This window comes from Schistocerca cancellata, chromosome 4 (genome assembly GCF_023864275.1).
Source record: "Schistocerca cancellata isolate TAMUIC-IGC-003103 chromosome 4, iqSchCanc2.1, whole genome shotgun sequence".
NCBI classification, from domain to species: Eukaryota; Metazoa; Arthropoda; class Insecta; order Orthoptera; family Acrididae; genus Schistocerca; species Schistocerca cancellata.
Genome location: NC_064629.1, coordinates 416,820,423 through 416,843,716, shown reverse-complemented (window position 1 = coordinate 416,843,716; position 23,294 = coordinate 416,820,423). Strand labels below are relative to the sequence as shown.

The 23,294-nt window shown below is 37.9% G+C and overlaps 1 protein-coding gene across 4 annotated transcripts in view; it reads left to right on the top strand.

Annotated features, from left to right (window-relative positions):
• LOC126185226 (uncharacterized protein DDB_G0271670-like) overlaps positions 1–23,294 on the top strand; it is a 186,094-nt gene that overhangs the window by 132,058 nt on the left and 30,742 nt on the right. For all 4 annotated transcript variants that reach the window (XM_049928109.1, XM_049928106.1, XM_049928107.1 and 1 more), the window contains 2 exons: positions 8,347–8,649; positions 21,167–21,615. In XM_049928109.1, coding sequence (XP_049784066.1) covers positions 8,347–8,649; positions 21,167–21,615 — 752 coding nt within the window. The remainder of the gene's footprint in view (positions 1–8,346; positions 8,650–21,166; positions 21,616–23,294) is intronic.

Sequence of the window (23,294 nt, the reverse complement as noted above, 5' to 3'; positions counted from 1 at the left end):
AAACATAGGAAAGTAGTACAAAACTTCATTGATTGTCGGGGAAGCTAAGAAATTGGCCCATGATACTTTTTTGAGAGTGACATCAAACTTAATTAAAAACGTAGCACTTGTCTAGATGTGTTTACGTTTATTCCCGGAATACATAAACCAGGAATTCTGAGATGATATTCCAGGAACTCATGCATAGCAGACATTACCTACAGAAATTTTGCATTTACTTTATGTACTATCTACAAATGATTGTATCCTTTTCACTTACAATATGTGCAACATGCACACATTGAAGACATTGCTGCACATTTAGGACTTTTCTGCTGCTAAATGCTAATGATGATTTATAGAGGCTAGAGGACCTTCCTTTGGCCACATGGAATGGAATTATTTTCAACTTCTTGTAGCCACTCCTGAATCTACTATTCCTAAGAGGAAACACCTGTACCACACTTTTTTCCCATCTGACTGAGGTAATATCATTATCTGGCCAGTGAGATCTCTTGGCGCAACACTGTTTGTGGTTTAGATGAAATGTACAAAAGAATGCTTACATGCAATATGAATTGTTGGGTCACATCATGAATACTGGTGCTCTTAAGACTATAAAGATGCACTAAGGCAGGCAACTCAAGATACTCTCTTGACACTACAAGAATATGTTGAAATTGATGGTGGAGCTTATGAAACACTGTTGTGGGTTGTTTGAAATAGGCTGAGGACAGTTGTAAACTTATTGTGCACTGCTGAAAATACAGTATGAGATGTTAGTTTGTGACCTGTCGAACAACCAATAACTCATGAAAATGAGCGAACGTTAGCTTCTCATAATTATATTAAACAGTTACCAGCATTCATGTCTGAAACCGTTCAAAATATAGCATATGTTTATACTAACATGTAGCTTCAAATGACAATTTCTATCACCTTCTGCAATATTTTCCTTTCCTCCTGCCACACTCCATAAATATTGCCCTTTCCCCATGCGACACACCATGCAGTATACAAGCTATTATCGAGGTAGGTTCCATAGTGGTAATACACTGAACTCTGACTGTGGAGAAGGGAATTCAGATATCTGTCTGACCATACAGACTTGGGGTTTCCAGGGCTTTCTCAAGTCACATGAGACAAATGCTAGGATGGTTCCTTTGAAAATGTTACAAGTGCATGCTGAAAAGTAATGCTTCTGGTGTGTGTGTGTGTGTGTGTGTGTGTGTGTGTGTGTGTGTGTGTGTGTGTGTGTGTGTGTGAAAACTCATAAAGATTTTTAAATAAAAGAAATGTTACTAACATTCTACATCTTTAGTCTTCGTGTCTACATATTTATTTCTCAACATAGTCACCCTGGTAAAGAACATGCTTCTCCCAATGAGAGGCCAGTTTGTTGATATCATTACTGTAGAATGTTTGACTTTGTTGACAGAGCCAGAACCTCACCTCTGCTTGGACCATTTCATCATTAGCAAAGTAAGTCCTCAAAGGTGTTCTTTAAGTTTGAGAAACAGATGAAAATCAGATGGGGCCAAATAGGGACTGTATGGAGGATGATTGATGGCTCTGAACCCAAGGTGTCGGATTGTTGCAGATGTCATAACACTCTAGTGTGGTCTGGCTTTGTCGTTCTGAAGTAGAGGGTGGATGAACTCTTCAAAACTTGATTACAACATCCAGAAAGGATGCAAGAAAGCCATTCATTCTGTATCCAGAACTGTTACAAATATTTCTAGAAAGAGATTTTTACTCTGCAGCAGAGTGTGCGCTGATATGAAACTTCCTTGCAGATTAAAACTGTGTGCCGGACCGAGACTCGAACTTGGGACCTTTGCCTTTCACGGGCAAGTGCTCTACCAACTGAGCTACCCAAGCACGACTCACAACTCATCCTCACAGCCTGCAAAAGGCAAAGGTCCCGAGTTTGAGTCTCGGTCCAGCTCACAGTTTTAATCTGCCAGGAAGTTTTTTACAAATATCTTTATTAAACTGAGTTTAATGTGCAAATTCACAAGTGGTTCATATTGTGTGTTTCTAGTGCCACAAACAGAGTTTTGCCTTGAGGCCACTGTCTACAAATGTAGTGATTTCTTTTTTCTCTGTCACAGTTGTCCCATTCACGGAGGAAGCAGCAGAATGTAGTGTATCCATGTTGCATGCCTGTCAGTATCCAAGTGACTTTCAAATATACACAGATGTGCCATTTGAATGTACTGTACTCAATTAACTTCAGTATAGCACTCATCACTGCATATTTTCATTTGTATTTGTAGGAAACGCTATAGTAAGGGGTGGACAAACATTGTCTATGTGGAGGAGCACTGCTTGGAGACTGCATTTGCATGAGTCAATAAACAGGCACGCATTTGTTGGATTATGTTCATGCCCCAATATCTGAAAAAGGCCATTCACGTCAAAGCATTATGTGATGTCTTCTTTCTCCACAAAATAGTCTACAAAATGGGTTTGTTGTCTTCTAAAAGAGCAAATTTTTGCACCTTTATTTTACAGATTCTAACCTTGAAGCCTAGAATACGGTAATTCTGATTCCGTTTGAGAGAGTATTAAGTCCCCCATACATGATTGTTAAGCTGTGCCTGTGTGATTTCATGATGTGATGTGAACATGTCGTAGATGTAGATGTAGATGGTTGAAAGTCAAGATCTTGATGGTTTGAGGTATTGGAGACATCTTCCTCTGAGTCAACAGTATATTTATCTGGAGCTGTAGGCATAGGAAGGTCTTCAAAATGAGGAACTGGTTGCATTGCAGAGTGTAAGTTTGAATACTGAATACAATGTTTGTATTTTGAAGAAAACCCCTTGACATCTGTCAGACAAAAGTGACAATCTGTTACGACGTGATTTGTCAGTTCATACCAAACCATAGGACTGCAAAATTCATTCTACTACATTTTCCTTGTAAACAATTTCTCAGATTCCTGAAACATGAATTGCGGCATATATATATAAAGTCCAGGATTTATCATGGTCCCCAACTCTATGTCCAAGGTACAGTTCCTTAGTCTTTCTAACCAACGGTGATGAGCTACATTCTTGAGTCTTCAGTGTAAGTTCACCACAGACGCAATGAAATAAGTCTGGCTGATTTTTACATGGAAGAGACTTTATGGTGATGCAATGAACTTAATTTGATCTTGTCCTAAAATCACTCCTCCACTCCACCTTTATTGTCACTAGAATTTTTCAACTAGCAACAACTGGAAAAAAAATTACAGTTAAAATGCTGACATAGTTGAAAGGTCAGTTTGGCAGTGAATGTTTGTAATAGATTTCCATTGGTAAATGTATGTAAATCTATACCTTCAGTGGAAAAGTTGAATAGAATCATCCGGTTATTAACAAATTAAATTAAGAAAACACGCAAAGTTATTGATAAAATGGGTAAAACACTAAAAGTGATTTTTTGGAAAAATGGTGCATAGTAGACAAAAAATAATTACAGATTCATTATTTTCAGCTATACGTATAAGATACACATATTTTCATCTAAAAGACATTTTTCGCATTTTTCAGTGTAATTTTTCTGATGGTAAAAAAATGTGATTAATGAAACAGATTTGTTACGGTACTGTTGTTAGTGAGTTTTGTTTTTTCGTAATCATTTCCTAATGTGCGTATCTTATCTTTTATCCTTAGAATTCCCTCACAGTGTGTTACTGTAACACTGTGTAATGTAGCAGATGCAGTATACTGTCTTTTAAGACTGCAGCACTTTATCATGAGAGGAGCAAGTTAATGTCAACAGTATAAGAGAATGCCTACTTTTTGTTCATGGAAATTTTATTGCAGGAACAATCAGGTCTTATACCATGGACTGTTTGCATGAAATAAGAAGAGAAAAAAATGCTGTATCTGTGAACATTATCCTGTGATAGTACTTGGTACTCGATCTCACCTATGCTTTTTATACAGCTCATCTACCAGATCTTGACTTGTAAGATGGACCATCTGGCATATTTGTGTTCGAATCTCACAGTTTGGGACTGTGATTGCTGTGTTCTGAAACCGACTGAATTGGTGACCCCTCACTCACAGCTCCAGGTGTTGGTGGCTTCAGTCACGCTGCTTGAGGCTGTTGCCAGAGGGCATCACTGCGGGGGGAGAAACATGTGGATCCAAGGGACATCCAGCAAATCTCACATGTCCCTCTCCCATTGGTCTGTTGCTGTGGCTGCCCCAGTTACTGCTCACACTGAGGTTGACCCCCTCACCTGGTTGAGTGCGAGCTCGTTTCAAGGTTTAACAGCAAGCGGAAGACTTTACAGGTGGCTGATCACAAGGCCTACCTGGTTCCTCTGACAGGCAGGTTTCAGGTGCTATCTGTGACTGTGTGACTGATAAATATCTTCAGCCAGATGCAGTAGCTTGTCTAGTTTAAGAGAAAGCCTCCCAGCCTTCAAGATCTGGGTAATCTCAGAGTGTGGTATTATTGATAGTTGGGAGCTCCAGTGTTAGGCGTGCAGTAAGAGTATGGCTACCAAAGAGGCGAAGAAGTCCAGTGGGCAGTCTGTGTGCATAATGGGGGAGATATCCCAGATGTGAGAAATGGGTGCTTCCTGTGCCACAAAGAACACAGTGTGCAGCAAACTGCAAGTGGTGGCACATGTTGGTACTAATGATCTGTGTCACTTCAGATAGAAAGAGATTCTCTCTGGTTTTGGATGGCTATTTGAAGTGGTAAAGACAGCCAGTCTTGCTTGAAAGATGAAGGCAGAGCTCAATCTGTAGCATCATCAACAGGACCGTTTTTGGATTTTTGATACATAGGTGAGTGGAGGGTCTGAATAAGAGGCTCAGAAGGTTCTGCAACCATGTAGGCTGCAGATTCCATAGGGTGGTGGGGTATTGGGTTCCACTCAATAGGTAAGAAGTCCATTACACACAGTAGGTGGCTACACAGGTAATGGGGGCTGTGTGGAGTGGACTGGATCATTTTTTAGATTAGAGGACATTGAGAAAAGGAGCAGATGAAACACGGAATGAGGGTAGACCTAGGAACCAATCATAGTTGTGTTGGGAAAGAGCCAGACCTCCAAACCCTAATGGAAAGCACTGAAGCTCAAATCATTATGGGTACTGAAACCTGGCTACAGCTTTTATATAACTTCAGCCAAAATTTTACTAAGGAGTTAATGGTGCTCGGAAAGGATAGATTAAATATAGTTGATGGTGGCATGTTTGTTGCTGTTAAAAGTAATTTATCTTGTAGCTCAATTTTAATTTATAATTGATTCTTTATACCAACATTGCCCCCACCCCCTCCCCTCTGCAAGACTCAGATGATACAGTTGCTGAAAAGTTCAAAGAAAACTTTAGTCTGATTTCAAATAAATATCTCACTCATACAATTGTAGTTGGTGCTGACATCAATTTGCCCTTTGTGTGTGGGCTGGTGGTAGCTATAAAATGTTATCCAAAACCGTACTAAATACTTTTACTGAAAATTATTTTGACCAGTCAGTTCAGGAGATCATTCTTAAGTGTAAATGGTCATGAAAACATACTTGACCTCTTAGCAACAAATAATCCCAAGAAAATAGGAAGCATTATGATGGATTCAGGGACTAGTGACCACAAGGACATTTAAGCAACACTGAGGATAGTAACATCCAAATCCACCTAAAATTGATGCTAAATATGTCTGTGTAAAAAAGCAGAGAAAAATTTGATGGATTCAGGGACTAGTGACCACAAGGACATTTAAGCAACACTGAGGACAGTAACATCCAAATCCACCTAAAATTGATGCTAAATATATCTGTGTAAAAAAGCAGAGAAAAATTTGGTTGATGCCTTCCTAAGAGATAGTCTGCATTCATTCCAAACTAACTATATAAGAGTAGACCAGATGTGGCGTAGATTCAAAGAAATATTATTGACAACAGTTGAAAGGTTTATACCAAATAAATGAACAAGAGACAGAACTGATCCCCCATGGTACACAAAGCAGGTCAGAAACGAAAAAGACATGCCAAATTTAAAACAAAGCAAAATGTGTAAGATTAGTGAAATTTTACGCAAGCTCAAAATTGAACCCAGATTTCAATGCAAGATGCCTTTAATAGTTTCCATAGCAGAACTGTCTCAAAATCTGGCAGAAAATCCAGAGAGATTCTGCTCAGATGTGAAGTACACCAATGGCAAGACACAATCAATATCTTCACAGCGTAATAGCAATGGTAATGTTCCCGAAGACAGTGCCACTAAAACGGAGTTACTAAATACACTTTTCTGACATTCCTTCACCAAGGAAGACAAAGTAAGTATTCCAGAATTCACATCAAGAACTGGTGCCAACATGAGTAACTTCGTAGTAAATAGCCTCATTGTAACGAAGCGACTCAGATCACGTAATAAAGGCAACTCTTCTGGTCCAGATTGTATACCTATTAGATTTATTTCACAGTTTGCTAATATGATAGCTTCGTAGCTAGCAGTAATGTACATCTGCTCGTTTGACAAAAGATCCATATCCAAAGACTAGAAAGATGTGCAGGTCATACCAATACCCAACAAACAAAATAGGTGTAATCTACTGACTTATGGACCCTATCACTAAAGTCAATCTGCTGTAGGGTTTTAGAATGTATACTAAATTCAAACATTATGAATTACCTTGAAGAAAATGATTTATTGACTGATGACCTCAGAAGTTAAGTCCCATAGTGCTCAGAGCCAAAGTGATTTATTGACACATAGCCAGCATGGACTGAGAAAATACCGTTCTTGTGAAACACAACTAGCTCTTTATTCTCATTACTGTGCTATAGACAGGGGATCTCAAATTCATTCTAGATATCTGGGTTTCCAGAAGGCTTCTGATACTGTTCCTCACAAGTGACTTTTAATCAGATTGTGTACCTATAGAGTATTGTCTTAGTTGTGTAACCTAATTCATGGTTTCCTATCAAAAAGGTTACAGTTTATAGTAGTTGATGGAAAGTCACAGAGTATAATGGAAGTGATATCTGACATTCCCCAGGAAAGTGTTACTGTCCCTCTGCTGTTCCTAATCTATGTAAATGATTTAGCAGACTATCTGAGCAGCCCTCTTAGATTCTTTGCAAATGATGCTGTCATTTACTGTCAAGTAAAGGTATCAGAAGATAAAAACAAATTGGAAAATAATTTTGGTAAAATATCCACCATCCATGTGAGTTCCAAATGAATCCAATAAATTTTTGTTGCATGACAGATCACACAAATCTGAAGCCTGTCAAGTCAACTAAATACCTAGGGATAACAATTATGAGCAACTTAAACTGGAATGAGCACATAGATAACATTGTGGGGAAGGCAAACTATGTTTTATTCGCAGAACACTTAGAACATGCAAAAAATCCACTAAAGAGGCTGCCTACACTGCACTTGCCCATCCTGTTCTAGAGTATTGCTGTGTGGTATGGAAACATCTGATAAGATTGATTGAGGACATTGAAAAAGTTCAAAGAAGACCAGTCTGTCTTTTACTATCACAAAATAGGGGAGAGAGTGTCACGAGTATGTTACATGAGTTGGAGTGGCAGTCATTAAAACTAGGGCATTTTTTGGTACAGTGAGATGTTTTCGGGAAATTTCACGCTCCATCTTTCTCCTCTGAATGTGAAAAATATTTTGTGATGCACGTGTACACAGGGAGAGATGATCATTGTAATAAAATATGAAAAATCAGACCATGCCTGAAGAGGTTTAAGTGTTCATTTTTTTGCACACACTCTTAGAGAGTGGAGTGGTAGAGAAATAGTGTTAAAGTGGTTTGATGAACCTTCCGACGGCAGTTAAGTGTGTGTTGCAGCATACTATGTAGATATAGATGGTAATGTTTGTTGTTTGTGGATTTAGGATGCACAACACTGCACTTATTTATGCCCTTCTACCATTTAAATGTTGATCTACATCTCATAATGTTCTGCTTTTGGATCATTTTGAGTTTCATATCCAAACCTTTGAAAATGGAAAGCCTTTTTTCCTCCATACCCTTCGTGAGGCACCTCACATTATGAGAAGTTGACAGTATGTCTGTACGTGACTGTCATTGTTTCCCTCTGTCTAATATTAAAGAACTCAATGTCAGCTGTTAAAACCTTGAAGAAAGTGTAGTTACAATGTTAATTTGAAGTTGTAAGTTATTATTATGAATTATCATAATAAACCACTTGGAAAACCTACCACTAAAATTGGGGGACATCTCTTAGCTGCCCTCCCCACTTTTGCAGAATAAGTTTTGCACTGTATTGAGTAACTGTATGTTAATACAATTCTTTTGTATTTTGTTATTTAACTTTGAAATGATAGAATATATATATATATATATATATTTTTTTTCTTTTTGTTGCAGGATGAGAGCACCGGTCGCGGCACAGTGTACTTTGAGGTACACGTTGCTATCAATTTTGTCACATCTTTCATGAACAAGGTTGTCCCTCAAGGCCGAGTAAAAATTTTTGGTGAGGCTCTTGCAAGGGCATTAATGAACAAATATGAAGGGCATTGGTTCCCAGAGAGTCCTCTAAAGGGCTCAGCATATCGTTGTTTTGAATTTGGGGCCTATATTGAGCCTGAGCTGAAATTTGCTGCTAGGCAGGCAGGACTACGTTGTCGAGATGTATTGATATGTGTTCCCTCAGAAATGTCAATTTGGGTAAGTCTTTTGCAGTATTATTAATTTTAATATTAGCTTACGGTGTCTGACTCTTGGTCCAGCACAGTGTTTTAATCAACCAAGAAAATTTTATTATTAATTACTTCTGAAAACTATAGTGTATACATACCATAGGAGATGATGAAAATTGTGAAGACATTAAGTATGAGTAAGGGCATTTTAAAAGGTAATTCAGATGTTGTTATAGCAGGCCAAGCAACTTTTATTGAATGCTGCAGTGCCCTTCAAAGTGACACAGATACATGATGCTGTTTTTTAGTGTAGTCACAAAGTTTCTGTAAGCAACAGTCGGAACTTCCTGACAGGTTAAAACTGTGTGCCAGACCGGGATTTGAACCTGAGACCTTTCACTTCATTGGCAAGTGCTTTACTAACTGAGCTACCCAATCATTATTCGTGACCCATCCTCACAGCTTTACTTCTGCCAGTACCTCATCTCCTGCATTTCAAACTTTTCACAGAAAGTTATCAGGCTGGGTCGTGACTCATGCTCCAGTAGATCAATTGGTAGGGCACTTGTATATGAAACACAAAGGTCCCATGTTTCAATTTGCCAGGGAGTTTCATATCGGCACACACTCCAGTTTTGAGTGAAAATTGATTTTGGAAACAGACAGAAAATTCTATCAGTCATTCAATTCTTCAGTGATAAAAATCCATTCCTTGGTTACGGAGCCATTCACATTCTTTCAGCTTGTCAAAAAGATGGAAATCACATGCTGCAAGATCTGGACTGTGTGGCAAACCACCATCACTTATGTCTGTGCAGCCTTGGTCAAATTTTTGCCATTTCAGTACAGCTGAACATGTCGTAGCATTTGGTCCACATACTGCCAGAATTTCATGATGAGTCTCTGTGCAGTTTAGACGTTTTGCCCACAAGAATCGTACTGTCCACACTGTGCTGCGCCTGTTATCCATGCTGCAACAGGAAACTTGGAACATGTACTCTTCCCTGACAATATACCACCCTTGACATGTGTAACTTACTTTGCAAAGTCCCTTGGTAATTAGTTGTGAGAAGAAATAAAGTTGCCTATAAATGGTTTTGATCATTATTTATATATCATATTTTGGAAATGTTACTTTATTCTAGCTTTTGTCTATGATTACCAGGTTATTTGAAAATTTAAAGCCGTGAAGGAATTGTCATAGGTTGATCATAAAATGACAGTAGATGGCTGTATTGTTTTGTTGGTGTACAAATGCAGAGTAACTGTTTGCAGACAGACAGTGTAGATGCATATAGTGTCAAAGACAGCCAGCCTATGCAGTAGTGCTAAAGTATGAAAATGTTTTGTAAAGAACTGTTAAACATGAAATAGTTAGAATGACATGATGAGAATTTCATGTAGTTACAGTATTAGTATTAAGAGGACCTTATGCTGTAATATTTTTCTTTGTACCATCTCATGACTATTCACATGTAAGTGGCACATTTTATGTAAATGCAGTTCGTAAAGATTTTTGGTTGCTATTATGTATCTATAAACTTTTGGGCTTTTGCTATGGAATCACCTACTTAGTATGTATCCAAATTTTTCGGGGGGGGGGGGGGGGCACTCAAATAAGAAAGGTAATTTTACCTATAGTGACTTTTTATATTATTATAGAAACAGAGATTCAGTAAAATCTCTTAATTGATTAGACTGGTCAGACAAGCAGAGAAGAAATGATTTACTGTTTTCATTCAACTTATATGATCCATAAATGTGTTAATAGATCAAATTTCTGCAAAACTGCTAGATAACTATTTAATTTATAGAAATATTACAGAAATATCAATGTCACATAGTACGCAGTAGAAAAACAGATATCATGAAAAATTGAAAGTTAGGCATTCCAACTTAAAGTGGACCTAATGAGTGATTTCTTAAATCTGTCTCACATAATTGCAAATGCTGTGTGTAAACAGCTTAAGATTCAGTTTCCTTCCAAGTAAGCTTTGTTTTAATAAATATTATGTAGTAGCTTAATTTATATAAAAATTTCCTTTGGTTAGTCTTCAACAAAATATAGAACAGCAAATTTATCATCATAATGTAGTCTGCCTTGTACTCAAATTAGCTATAACAACCCTTATTTTATTGCAACATACTACAGTTACTGTTAATAAGGAAATAAAGGACTTAATTATAATTGGTTTACAAGTATGGTGTGACCGTAATGCTCATTACAAAAACATGATAAAAGTTTCTATAAATTCCTAATTTAAAATAACAAATAATGCATTTTAGGGAAGTTAGACTGAACATGTGGTATTTAAGAAATTAAACCACAATTATAAAAATATTTAATAATTACTGGGTAATTTGCTGTAATATTCTTTTTTGTACTTAGTGTTAAATGATTTTGTACTGATAATTACGTGGCATCTGTGTGTGCCTTCCAGGTAAAATATTACATAACCTGAAAGTATTACACTGATCTACATAAAAATAATAATTTAAGTACTTTACTTTAAAAAAATCCAAGCTGCATATTTTCAGAGACATAAGGAAGACGTGATTGAAAAATGTGCAGTGTCTCAGGTTGACTTTGCAGCAAATTATTCAGTGGTGCCACAAGATGAAATCCAACGTGCTAATTTGGGTCATAATAAAATTTCGATCTTCGCTTGTGATTTATGGTTACGTAAAGGTATTTTATGTTACTGTTCGTAAGACCTGTCTCACAATAAGTATTTTGTATGTGCTTTTCTTGATGAACTCATCACAGCTGTAAAGAGGAAAGTGCTTACTGTCAATCGTCTTAAAATTTTTTAGTGACAAGTATGCAGGACAGTTCAAAAATAAATTTGTTCTGTCAAATATTTGCCACTTGAAATGTGATTATGGTGTTGAAGTGGTGTGGAATTTTTTTGCCAGCAGCCATGGAAATGAGCTGCAGATGAAATTAGTGGCAGTGTAAAGTAAAGTGTTTGGACGGCTGTGAAATCTAGAAGAATTATTGTTTCATTAGCAGAAGATTTCCATACTAGCATTAATAAGCATGTTGAGGGTACAGCATCAAAAGTATATACGCTGACAAAGAGAAAGTTCGTCAAAAAATCGTGTGCTGTATACCACAAATACAGGTGTACCATCTCTTCAGGCAGGATAACTAGAAGCCTTTGTAGTTATCTAAAGTATCTCAGTCAGGAATAAAAAAAAAATTTAAAAAAATATGGTATTTATGATCTGGAAGTTGAGCAACTAAGTGCAAGTAATATAATTGTTGGTGTATGCCAAACCATGGATAAAGAAAATAATGTGAAAATAATGTTTTTGCAATCTTGTGAAAGTAGTAAAACATTACTGAAACCAAAAGAAAAAAAAAAATTAGGTGATATAACGAGTAAATTACCTATGCCAAATATTAAAATGAAAGGAGGAAGAAATTTTTATGACTGTGACAGAAACATTGATTTTTCAGAAAAATAGCTTTCATAAAACTGTATTTGCTCTCAAAACCTTGAAAATGGTACCTTTGTTTCTTCTAGAGCATTGAATTAACAACATTAATGTAAAAAATCCTCAGTAGCAGTGTACAATGAAAAAGAGTCAAGTGTTCTGAAGAATGATGTAGTATGTAACACCCATTACAATCTGCATAACACCTGACACATCAGATTTTTTTTAAATATTAAAATTACTTGCTCTGCAATAAAGGGTAAACCTGTTTGTTCTTTACTTGCACCTCAGAATTTCATCATCAAGACTGAAAATCTCACAGAACTTTTTAACTTCTTTATCCTGATGTGGTTTTAGAAGTCCATTTTTAGTAACACCAGTTACACAAATTTCTACAGAGAAAAAGACATTATTTTTGCAAAATTATGCGCTTCTCACATCAAAACTCAATTACAAACAGCAGTTCTTCTGTCTCATACAATTCTTATCAATCATCATCTTTTAAATTTGCTCACAAATGTAACACCCATTGTAATGGAATGACTAAGGTACTAACAGAAGATTACAGAGTAAAGTCAAGAAATCGTGAGGATCCAGCGAAAGTGTCAATTATGTTGTCGGAGTTCACATTAATATATCGATTAATGGACAGGTGTGCCAGTCCATTCAGCCCATCTTCTTTCATTGTCGAGTGCAAAAAAGTTTTCAGTCGACGCAGACAGCTAAAACTTCGCTCACAACTGTAAGTCGATACAGGAAGGACAGTAAACATCTGAAGCAGTATTTGAATGTTTGGGAAGAAAGTCTCTGAGCACATTTCTAATGCTTCAATTGCGTCCTTCGGCTTGTCACTCTGGTCAACATTTTCCCATTTCTTCTTCCATCACTGGAATTCACTTTTTACAATGCTTTCCAAACTTAGGAGATCTCTTCAATAGATACAAATAGTGGACAGTGTATCTGAAAAGTTGACTTAAGAAATGAATTTCACAAGGTGTTGCAGCTTGAGATGTTCATTTTGATGTCTCGAAGAAAGTTCTGTTCATCTACGTCTACATGGATAATCTGCAAATCATATTTAAGTGCCAGGCAGAGAGTTCATCGAACCACTGTCTTAATTTTCTGTTATTCCAATCTCGTATAGCGCACGGAAAGAATGAACATCTATATCTTTCTGTACGAGCTCTGATTTCACTTATTTTATAATGGTGACGGTTTCTCCCTATGTAGGCCAGTGTCAACAAAATATTTTCTCGTTCGGAGGAGAAAGTTGGTGATTGGAATTTCATGAGAAGATTCCGTCGCAATGAAAAACGCCTTTGTTTTAATGATGTCCAGCCTAAATCCTGTATCATTTCAGTGACATATTCCCATATTTCGCGGTAATACCAAATGTGCTGCCCTTCTTCGAACTTTTTCGATGTACACCATCAATCCTACCTGGTAAGGATCCCACATCGCGCAGCAGTTTTCTAAAAGAGGGTGGACAAACATAGTGTAGGCAGTCTGCTTACTAGATCTGTTACATTTTCTAAGTACCCTGCCAATAAAACACAGTCTTTGGTTAGCCTTCCCCACAACATTGTCTGTGTTCCTTCCAATTTAAGTTGTTCATAGTTGTAATTCCTAGGTATTTAGTTGAATTTACGGCCTTTAGATTTGACTGATTTATCATGTAACTGAAGTTTAACGGATCCCTTTTAGCACTCGTGTGGATGACCTCACAATTCTCGTTATTTGGGGTCAGCTGCCAATTTTCGCACCATTCAGATATATTTTCTAAATCGTTTTGCAATTTGTTTTGATCTTGTGATGACTTTATTAGTTGATAAATGACAGTGTCATCTGCAAAAAACCTAAAACGGCTGCTCAGATTGTCTCCCAAATTGTTTCTATATATAAGGAACAGCAAAGGGCCTATAACACTACCTTGGGGAACACCAGAAGTCACTTCTGTTTTACTCGACAACTTTCCATCAGTTACTATGAATGTGAACTCTTTGATGGAAAATCTTGAATCCAGTCACGTAACAGAGACGATATTCCATAAGCACGCAATTTCACTACATGCCGCTTGTGTGGTACAGTGTCAAAAGCCTTCCGGAAATCAAGAAATACATAATCAATTTGAGATCTCTTGTCAACAGCACTCTACACTTCATGCAAGTAAAGAGCTAGTTGTGTTTCACAAAAATGATGTTTTCTAAATCCATGTTGACTGTGTGTCAATAGACCGTTTTCTTCGAGGTAATTCATAATGTTCGAACATAATATATGTTCCAAACTCCTGCTGCATATCAACGGATGATATGGGCCTGTAATTTAGTGGATTACTCCTACTACCTTTCTTGAATATTGGTGTGACCTGTGCAACTTTCCAGTCTTTGGGTATGGATCTTTCGTCGAGCGAACGGTTGTATATGATGGTTAAGTATGTAGCTAGTGCATCAGCATACTCTGAAAGGAACCTAATTGGAATACAGTCTGGACCAGAAGACTTGCTTTTATTAAGTTATTTAAGTTGCTTCACTACTTCAAGGATATTTACTTCTACATTTCTCATGTTGTCAGCTGTTCTTGGTTCAAATTCTGAAATATTTACTTCGTCTCTTAGTTCACTGTGTAACATCTCAATGTAAGGGATGTAAAGACGAATATTGAAGTATTCCTCAGGTGTTGAGTGGGAAGTGTTCTCGCAGGGTCGTTGTCTCCCAATCAGATGTGGGAATCGGGTTATTAATGTGTTCAAATTGGAGCTGTATGTCAGTGTAGAGAATGCAGACGGTGTTATTCAAATTATATAAAAAGTTTCGTTTGGGTTTAATCATTAAATTAAATATGCTACAATTGTATTATATGAAAAATAGATGTACTGGGAATTGTTATAAAAAATTTCCTTAAGCAGTTTTTATGGAAACTTGTCATTATGGAAGCCATTCTCAGGTTGACGAGCTCTTAATAGTTACATGGTGTTCTTATATTTGCGCAATGGTGTTCTGACAGATGTCTGTAATTTTTTATGTACACCTTTACCAGCAGCTTCTTTTGCAACAGAATACACTTCACACAGAAGGCACCCTCTTTAACAGTGCTGTACGCTAGCCATGGAAACAAATCCAAGCATGAAAGTTGGAAATGCCTGCAGGCTGACGACATTTACTGTGGAACATTTGTAATAGGTCTTCTGATTTTGAAATAAGTGATCTTTAATAAAAATACAACTGATATTAAATTTGTTGACTTCTTATCTTTTCTTTCTTGATTTGGTTACAGCTGGAAAATTATGTGTCTCGATAGGTTTACAACAGTTTATCGGGTGCTCAGTCTTTACACTGTCGGTGATATTTTGTTTTTCAATGTAGTGGCCTAAATCACTGATGTCCAGGTGTTCCTTTTGTAAAACTCTATACTAGTGGTTGAAGATGGTAATGCTATATTAATCCCTACATTTGGACCTTCAGACTGGAGTTCCATGCCTGTTGCACTTGGTTGGTAGATGTAGGGACAGTTAATGCTTGTGGATGATGCTGTAGTTGTTGTGCAATGATGTCCCATATGTGCTCAATTGGAGACAGATCTGTTGATCAAGCAGGCCAGGGAAACTTGCTGACACACTGTAGATCCTCTGACGTGTGAATTTCAATTTCAACTGCAACTGCTTGCAGGTCAGTAGCCATGGGGAAAACAGAGGAGTGGTGTGCATTTTTTTACAGACACAGAAACCCCTCTTTTGGTCCTTTCTCCAATCACGTTATCCTCTCGATAGACCGTATAGCCCTGTAGCACAGGGGCATCAGATGCTTTAAAATGCATTTTCTGCAAACAGATGCACACTTGACATTCATTTGCTATGATTTTCGGTTGCTCCACTTGTGTCCTGAACCCATTAACCTTCCACTGGAGGATGGGAGCCATTTATCAACTTTCACCCTGTCTTTCTACCTGGCTAGGGGAGCCTACCACATGAGAGGGCTTAGTTTTGGGGTGAGTTCTGAGTCTGACATCAAGATCCATTAGCTCTGATGAAGAATCAAGAGAGATGAAGAATCAAGAGAGAGATAAAAAATCAAGACAGACATCACAAAGGATGAGTTTGATATCGTCAGACAGTCGATTTCCCAGCTTTGTCAGTGGTTGACACTTTGTTTTGAATTACTTGCCCTCTGAGGGCTTTGGGACCACAACCGTGGTTGTGGTGGTAGTTGCACTGGATGGTGGACCAGGCTGAACCTTTGGAGGGGCAGGGAGCTGTGCAACATAAGCAACCTCAGCCTTGTCTGAAGTCCTGGGTGGAGGTATGGGCCTCGAAATCACTGCAGCAGAACAAGTGCACTAGCAGATACAGGTACTAGTGCTAACAATGGCAACTTCTGTTTGTTTAGCAGCATCGTTTTTAGGGACTGGCTGATTAAGAACAAAAGCAAAGGAGGTAGTGAAAGTCGGGGGCCGCATGGCCTCATAGATCTTTTTTTGCCTCTCCATACAAGATACGTTTAGTTGTTTTTATTTCCTTTCTTCAAGGAAGACATTGCAGTCCCCACTCCAGACAGGGCGGTCCCAGAGCAGTTGCATACTTCATAGGAGATGAAGAACCAACTCGTTATGGGTGGCCTTCCCACATTTGCCACAAGTGGCTTCTCCCTTACATCTGATAGTAGTGTGCCCAAGTGCTGGTACTTAAAACAGTGCACTGGGTCCGGGAAATAAGGTTGCATGCAGAGGTGAAAGAAACCTGCCTTGACATTCTCTGAAAGTTTCATGCTGTTGAATGTAAGTATAAAAGAGTCAGATTTCACTAGATTTCCATCCGTCCTTTTCATTATATTTTGTACATAAGAATTGCTTCTTGAGCCCACTCATTTTTCATTTCTTCTCTGGGAATGTCAACGAGATCCCTAGAAGTCCCAATACTTTTACTGTAGTTCAAGCTGTTATGCAATTCTGTCTCTCTTGCATAATCCCCAAGACATCTAGCTTTGGAACGTAACTGCTTCCTGGGAACTAGAAGTTTAAGTGCTTTAAAGAGCCACAAATTCCCTCTAAGCCCTTTTGGATATAGAAGGGTGAAACCTTTTCAAAACTATCGCTCTTTCCGCTTGCCGATCAAAAACACATTCTGGCCAGCAGCATATGTTTTGTTCCTATAAATACCACCACTCTGAATAAGTCTAGTATCAGGAGGACTGGCTACATTAGCCCTCTTGTTGAACTGGGTGTTGGTACCTACCAGCAGTCCACTCTTTCTGCTGGGAGGAGGAAGAGAAAACTGCTAAGGATCCATCCCGGTCCCACAAGTAGCTAAGAAAATAAAAGTCCACCTGGACAGAGCTCCACATGCCTAAGTAAGCCTTATACAGCTGAGGTGCAGCAGGTTCCTCAGAGGTTGCCCGCTAACAACTGTTCCACCTCAACAGCTACGCATCTCATCAGTCTGCAACACACCTTAAGATTGAGGTTTTTTTGAGGTTTGTACCAACCTGAAAACCTTGTTATAGAATAAATTAGAGAAGCTTTCATGCCACATCCATCCATGTGTAATAAAGCTGATTTCTGAAATACCATTTTTGGAAAATAGGCTGTACACTATGTGCTGTTAAGAGTATTTTCAACACACGTAATTAAAATATCTAATTGTTCATTATTATTCTAATTGTCTGTTTTACTTATTTTTGTTTTATGTTATAAATTATTATCCTACATTTTAAATTAAGGTTTTATGTTTTTTACACTTTCACATGTTCATTTTGTTAGTTGTAAATAATAAGTAACTCATTATTATGATAAAAAATCATTACAATAATAATTGTCTATAGAAAAATGCTTAAAACACAACTTCTTTTTACACCATGCACATAAAGTGAACGAAATTTCTTCACGTAATGTACACAATGGACAACTCAATATAAAACAAATTTCAGTAGGACCCTCAAATTGTGCTGGGCGATCCTCAAAATATCCTAATTTGTACAAGTCACATTTCAGGACATTGGTAAAGAAAATTGATTATGTACTAGTGATTGCAGCTTGATTATATTGTTTCTCAAGTGAAGATGACATGGCTGTATGTGTCCCATCGAGCCTTTTGGGATCACCAGATGAACAGCTTCCTTGTCCTCAGGTGTGACACTAAAAACAATTCTTTCACACTGACCATCCGAAGAATCTAACAATAATACAGATTTATCTTCTGCACTGGGAAAGAAATCCTCTCTCAAATATCTTTTGACGTGGTCAGACATCATTTTACCAGATTTTGATGCTATCACAAAAACATTTGGAGCTTCAAAAAGAGAGTTTCGATTTCACAGTCCAAACATTCCATTAGTTTCTTTTAAAGCTGTTGAAAGAGGCTGATCAGTGTGAAAAAGACGTTTTGAGCTTTTTTCACCTGGTCTTCCCAAAAGGCTTGGCAGGGCAGGTACAGCCACTGGATGCATATAGCTTTCGATGTTGGAAGGACTTTGGGGATTTTTCAGCTCTTGTTCTGTTGAATATGATGATGTCAATCTCAACTTGAGAAATAATGTAATGAAGCTGTACTCACTTTGACAAGGTATTCCACGTTCTAAAATATGCCTGGTAGAAATAAAGATATTTAAAGGGACACCCAGCACAATTTGAGAATTCTGCTGCATTTTGTTTTATACTGTGTAGTCCATCGTGTGTGTTATGTGCAAAAATTTTGTTCATTTTATGTGCATTGTGTAAAAAAAACCATTATGTTTTAAGCATTTATTTACAAGTAATCATTACTGTAATGATGCACTAAAAAAAAATTTGAATAATAATGAAAGTTTAGATATTTTGATTAGGTGTGTTGAAAAATACTCATTCAGTACACTGTGTACAGCTTATTTTCCAAAAGTTGCATTTCAGAACCCAGCTTTATTACACATGGATGGATGTGGTGCGACAGCTTCTTTATATTGTAACAAAGTTTTCATTTTCCGAAATTAATTGATGGTGGTGGAGTATTTTGCAAAAATTCAAATTATTACAAAATTTCAAATTATTGTAGAAGTTGATTAAACAGATTTCAAGAACGTTTGTAGACTTTCAACTTTTATATGAACACACTTTTTTTTTTTTTTTTTTATATGTATCAAGATCTTCCCTCTACAGCTAATATGCCAAATCACCTTCTGGGATATGTTACCCCTTAAAAGTGAAATTGAGCAGAAACGAAAAAGTACATCCTGCATTATTTTGACCCCTCTACGTATGCACCAAGTTTCATCCAAATCGTTTATTTACACCTGAGCCTGTTCACTTGTTAGTCACAAAATCTGTTTTGTAGGCACATACTTTCCAACAAAAAAGAGTAGTCAGAGTATCAAATGGAATACAAGAGCAGCAGTCTTCTTTCTTACACTTACAATCTGTTTCACTTCATATACATTTCACTGTAAAAGCACACTGTTTGTGAAATGTTTGGGCTTATACTACATACAATGGAAATTTTCTGATATTAGGATGTTTTCTTAATATTATTTAGTCTTGATTATGACTGAAAGTCAAGTGAAAGGAGATTCAGGTGCAAAGAAATAGATAAAACTATATGAGGCTTCAACTCTTGTGAAGCAGATAAATGGTGAGCAGTCACTGTGGGCACTAGGGGTTGCTGAGGCTTTGCAGAGGAATGGAGTTTCTGCATGTCAGTGCATACTGCCCTCAGCAAAGACGGCAGAGCTCTTGACTGGCTGACAACAGCGTGGTGTGGACTGCAGACAGGGATTGGATTAGAGGTAATGGCTAACAGGTCCCAAGGGTCGACACAAGTGGGCACAGGTAGAGGGAAACTGCTGCTCAGACAGAGGGCTGGCCCAGGACTGTACTGTGCCTCAACTGCGTGCAGTGTGTGGTCCCTCAGTTATTACCGTTAGACCAGATTTTGGCAATGGTGCAGCACCCACAGGTGCTAAGGAGACAAAGAACGGCCTCACTGCAAAGTAGCCATCAGTATTCTGTGGACATTTACGCTGGTCTCCGATTCCACCAGCCGCGGACCACGTGGGTTAAGCACCACGTGTGCTCCTCACTGTTGCGTATGTCAATTGAACGGGCGCTGCTCGTTCACTCTGTTCTGTCACATCCGCGAATTAGACGGCATCCCATGTGACAAAAGGTAATTTGCACATTCGACTGGACATGCGTCTGAACACAAGACCATACTGCAAGCCCAATCACTGAGGAGTGTACGCCCTCCAGGGTCAGTGGTCAAGCCACTTAACCAGGTCAAACACCTTGCTGCCCACTTCAAAATCATGATAATAGTGCTACAAAGCACATTGCAGGCACATCATTTGACTGTGTGTGGTAGTTCAAATAACCCAGACTTTCTCTATCAACTATTAATGTAAAGGCAGTAATTACATAAGTTTATGCAATTTTCGATACGAGTGAAAAGGGGAAAGGGAAGAAAAGACATTTCTCTTTGACTGAGCTGTTTGCTAAAAACATAAAGGGACAGACAGTGTATGAACAAGCAGAAGTGCTAAGACAGACCTTGTCGTTTGGGACTGCGTTCTAAAGGTGGTTTCTGAAATATGAGTGGCTGATGGTCTGATCGATAGAGACAGCGGTTTCACTCTCAGTAAAGCATGGGATCCATCCCTTAGCCAACTGAAGTCACAGAGTCACCTGAAAGTGACTTCTGCACCCAACTTGGGCAGCAGAAACACTGAGGGGCTGGAGTGGGTTCTGATGATTCAGTGATCACGTCCCACCCACCACTCCATCCAGTGCATTGTGCACCAGTGCAGAAAGGGTAGAGGTGGGGTGTGATAAGAGTATAAAGGAGGCACAATGTAGTGAAGGTGCTCATTCTACACCTACCTTCTGAAGAAGGCGGCAAGGTACTCGGCCAAAATATTTTGTTACGTAAATGACTGCACATGGCTGGACACCGAAGAGTAATACGAACAGTTGATTTGTCAGGAAAGCTTAAGATCGCACATGTATGTTTTATTGGCATGTCAATCTGGAAAAAATATCCATCCAATTTACCACTGCAATATACATGTAAGAGAGTTCACTATTGCATCCTATGTTGCATGTATATTTTGTAAGTTGTGTGTACAAAATAGTTTGTCTGTTATCCACAGGTGGATCCAGGGACAGTAAGCTACCGTATAGGTATTGAGGGCCCTGTGAAACCCGTGCTCAATGAATCTGGATGTGTTGTTACATGTTTCTTTGATCCTGATGTGGAAGATCCTGAACCTGACCCACCTGGTAACTCAAAAGCTGTAAGCTCTTGTGAGGAAACAGAAACTGTGGAAAAGAGCAGACCACGAAAATTTACTCCAAAGCGTGGAAAGGCCAAGCTGTCAGTAGCATATGAAGATGACTTAAAATTTGTTGCTAAGAATGGCGGTCTTGACTCAGCGACAGACTATGATGACCTTGAGCCCCTTGAGCCATATTTCACCGCTGAAGACATGAAGTCTGGAATTTTATGTGAAGATGAAGAACTTGGCAGTAATCAGTTGAAATCTTCTGATGAACCTGCTTACGGCAACAGTCGTCGCAGACGTTCTAGGAGGTCGAAAAAGTATGTACTTTAGATTAAACATAGAAAATATGAGGAGACTCTAAAATGACTGTAAGACTTGTGGAAATTTGGCAGTTGTGTAGGAATATAGGTTATCCTTGTTTGGTCATTACAAATTTGATTTAAAAGTAATGCTGATGAGTAACAGTTAAGGCTGTTAACTGTTGTCAGTACACTCCTGTATTAATCATATATTCCTTGTGCTGCCATTTGTAAACTAAAATTTATAGCTAAGAAAGTAAGTTTCCTTGTGGGTCTCATTGTGTGGTATTATTATTATTATTATTATTATTATTTTGTTGTTGTTACAAAGGGTTTCTATTTTAAGCATTTGAAATACAGCAGTAGTATGTAGATTTATTCTTTATTCACATCTCTTTATAGCAACACTTCAGTATTACATTAAACATTCATTTAATATTTTAAGAAACCATAAAAAACTACTTATGTTGTAAAGATGATAGAATACTGCATTACTTCTAAGTTACAGTTCCACACTGCCGCCTAGTGAAGAAAATAACAACTTATGGACCATGTGAGATGGCATTTTTTTGGTCTTGGCTCTTCAGGCATTTCCATTGGCACAGTTGGGCCTTAGTTTTGACATCACACCCATATACCCATGTTTTGTCAGCTTGAATGCTTGATGAATTTTTACTTTTGAAAAAGTGGGATCAAAGAATCTGCATTAAATTTTGCTTGAAAAACTGGAAAACAGTGCAGCACCACATTCAAAATGTTGAAAAAATCAAGCACCTTCTTTAGAAGTTCTGGATCATTGTCAAATTCATTCAGTAATTCCTGAGCAATGTCTATGTGGTTTTTAGAACAGATAAAACAGTCTCGGTTGCACAAGATAGGCTTAGTAAAACTTCGCAGGTGACATGTCTCACCTGTTCTAGGCATCATCAGGCAATTGATAAAAATTCTTGCTAATCGTAACCAAGAGATAGAATATAATGAAGAGTCCCAAAGAAGTGTGAGATAACAACCAGGTAGCCACTGTCAATGCATCATTACATCACCCATGAAGAAACTGCCCCTAGAACACAAATATGGTCTGTTTACAATACTGTCTTCATGGTTGGTGTAATGAAGTATTGAGAGTGGCTATCTGGCTGTTACTTCCCAGTTCTTTGGGACTCTAAATTGTGTTCAACACCTCGGTTATGATTAGCAAGAATTTTTATCGATTGTCTGATGATGCCGAGAACAGGCAAAATGCATCACATGTGAAGATTTAATAAACCTATCTTGTGCAACCAAGACTGATTTTTTTCTGTTCTAAAGATCTATTATGGTTACAGCACTAGTGCCATTACAGTAGTCACAGAGTGGATTGATTTTAATTTATGTGTATGTGATGTCATTCTTCATTGAAATTCAACAATTTCAGAACAGACTTCGCTGCTACACATTTCATGCCCAAAACACTTGTAAATTCTTGTCGTACTGTTAGTAGATCACCAAAAGCCACAGTCAACATTTTGAATGTGGTGCTGCACTGTTTTCCAGTTTTTCAAGCAAAATTTAATGCAGATTCTTCAATCCCACTTTTTCAAAAGTAAAAATTCATCAAGCACTCAAAAAAAAGTACAACATTTTTTACTTTCAACAGTAAACCAAAAATTTTCAAAACAGCTGAAAATGCAAACATACATCAGGAACATGTGTACCCA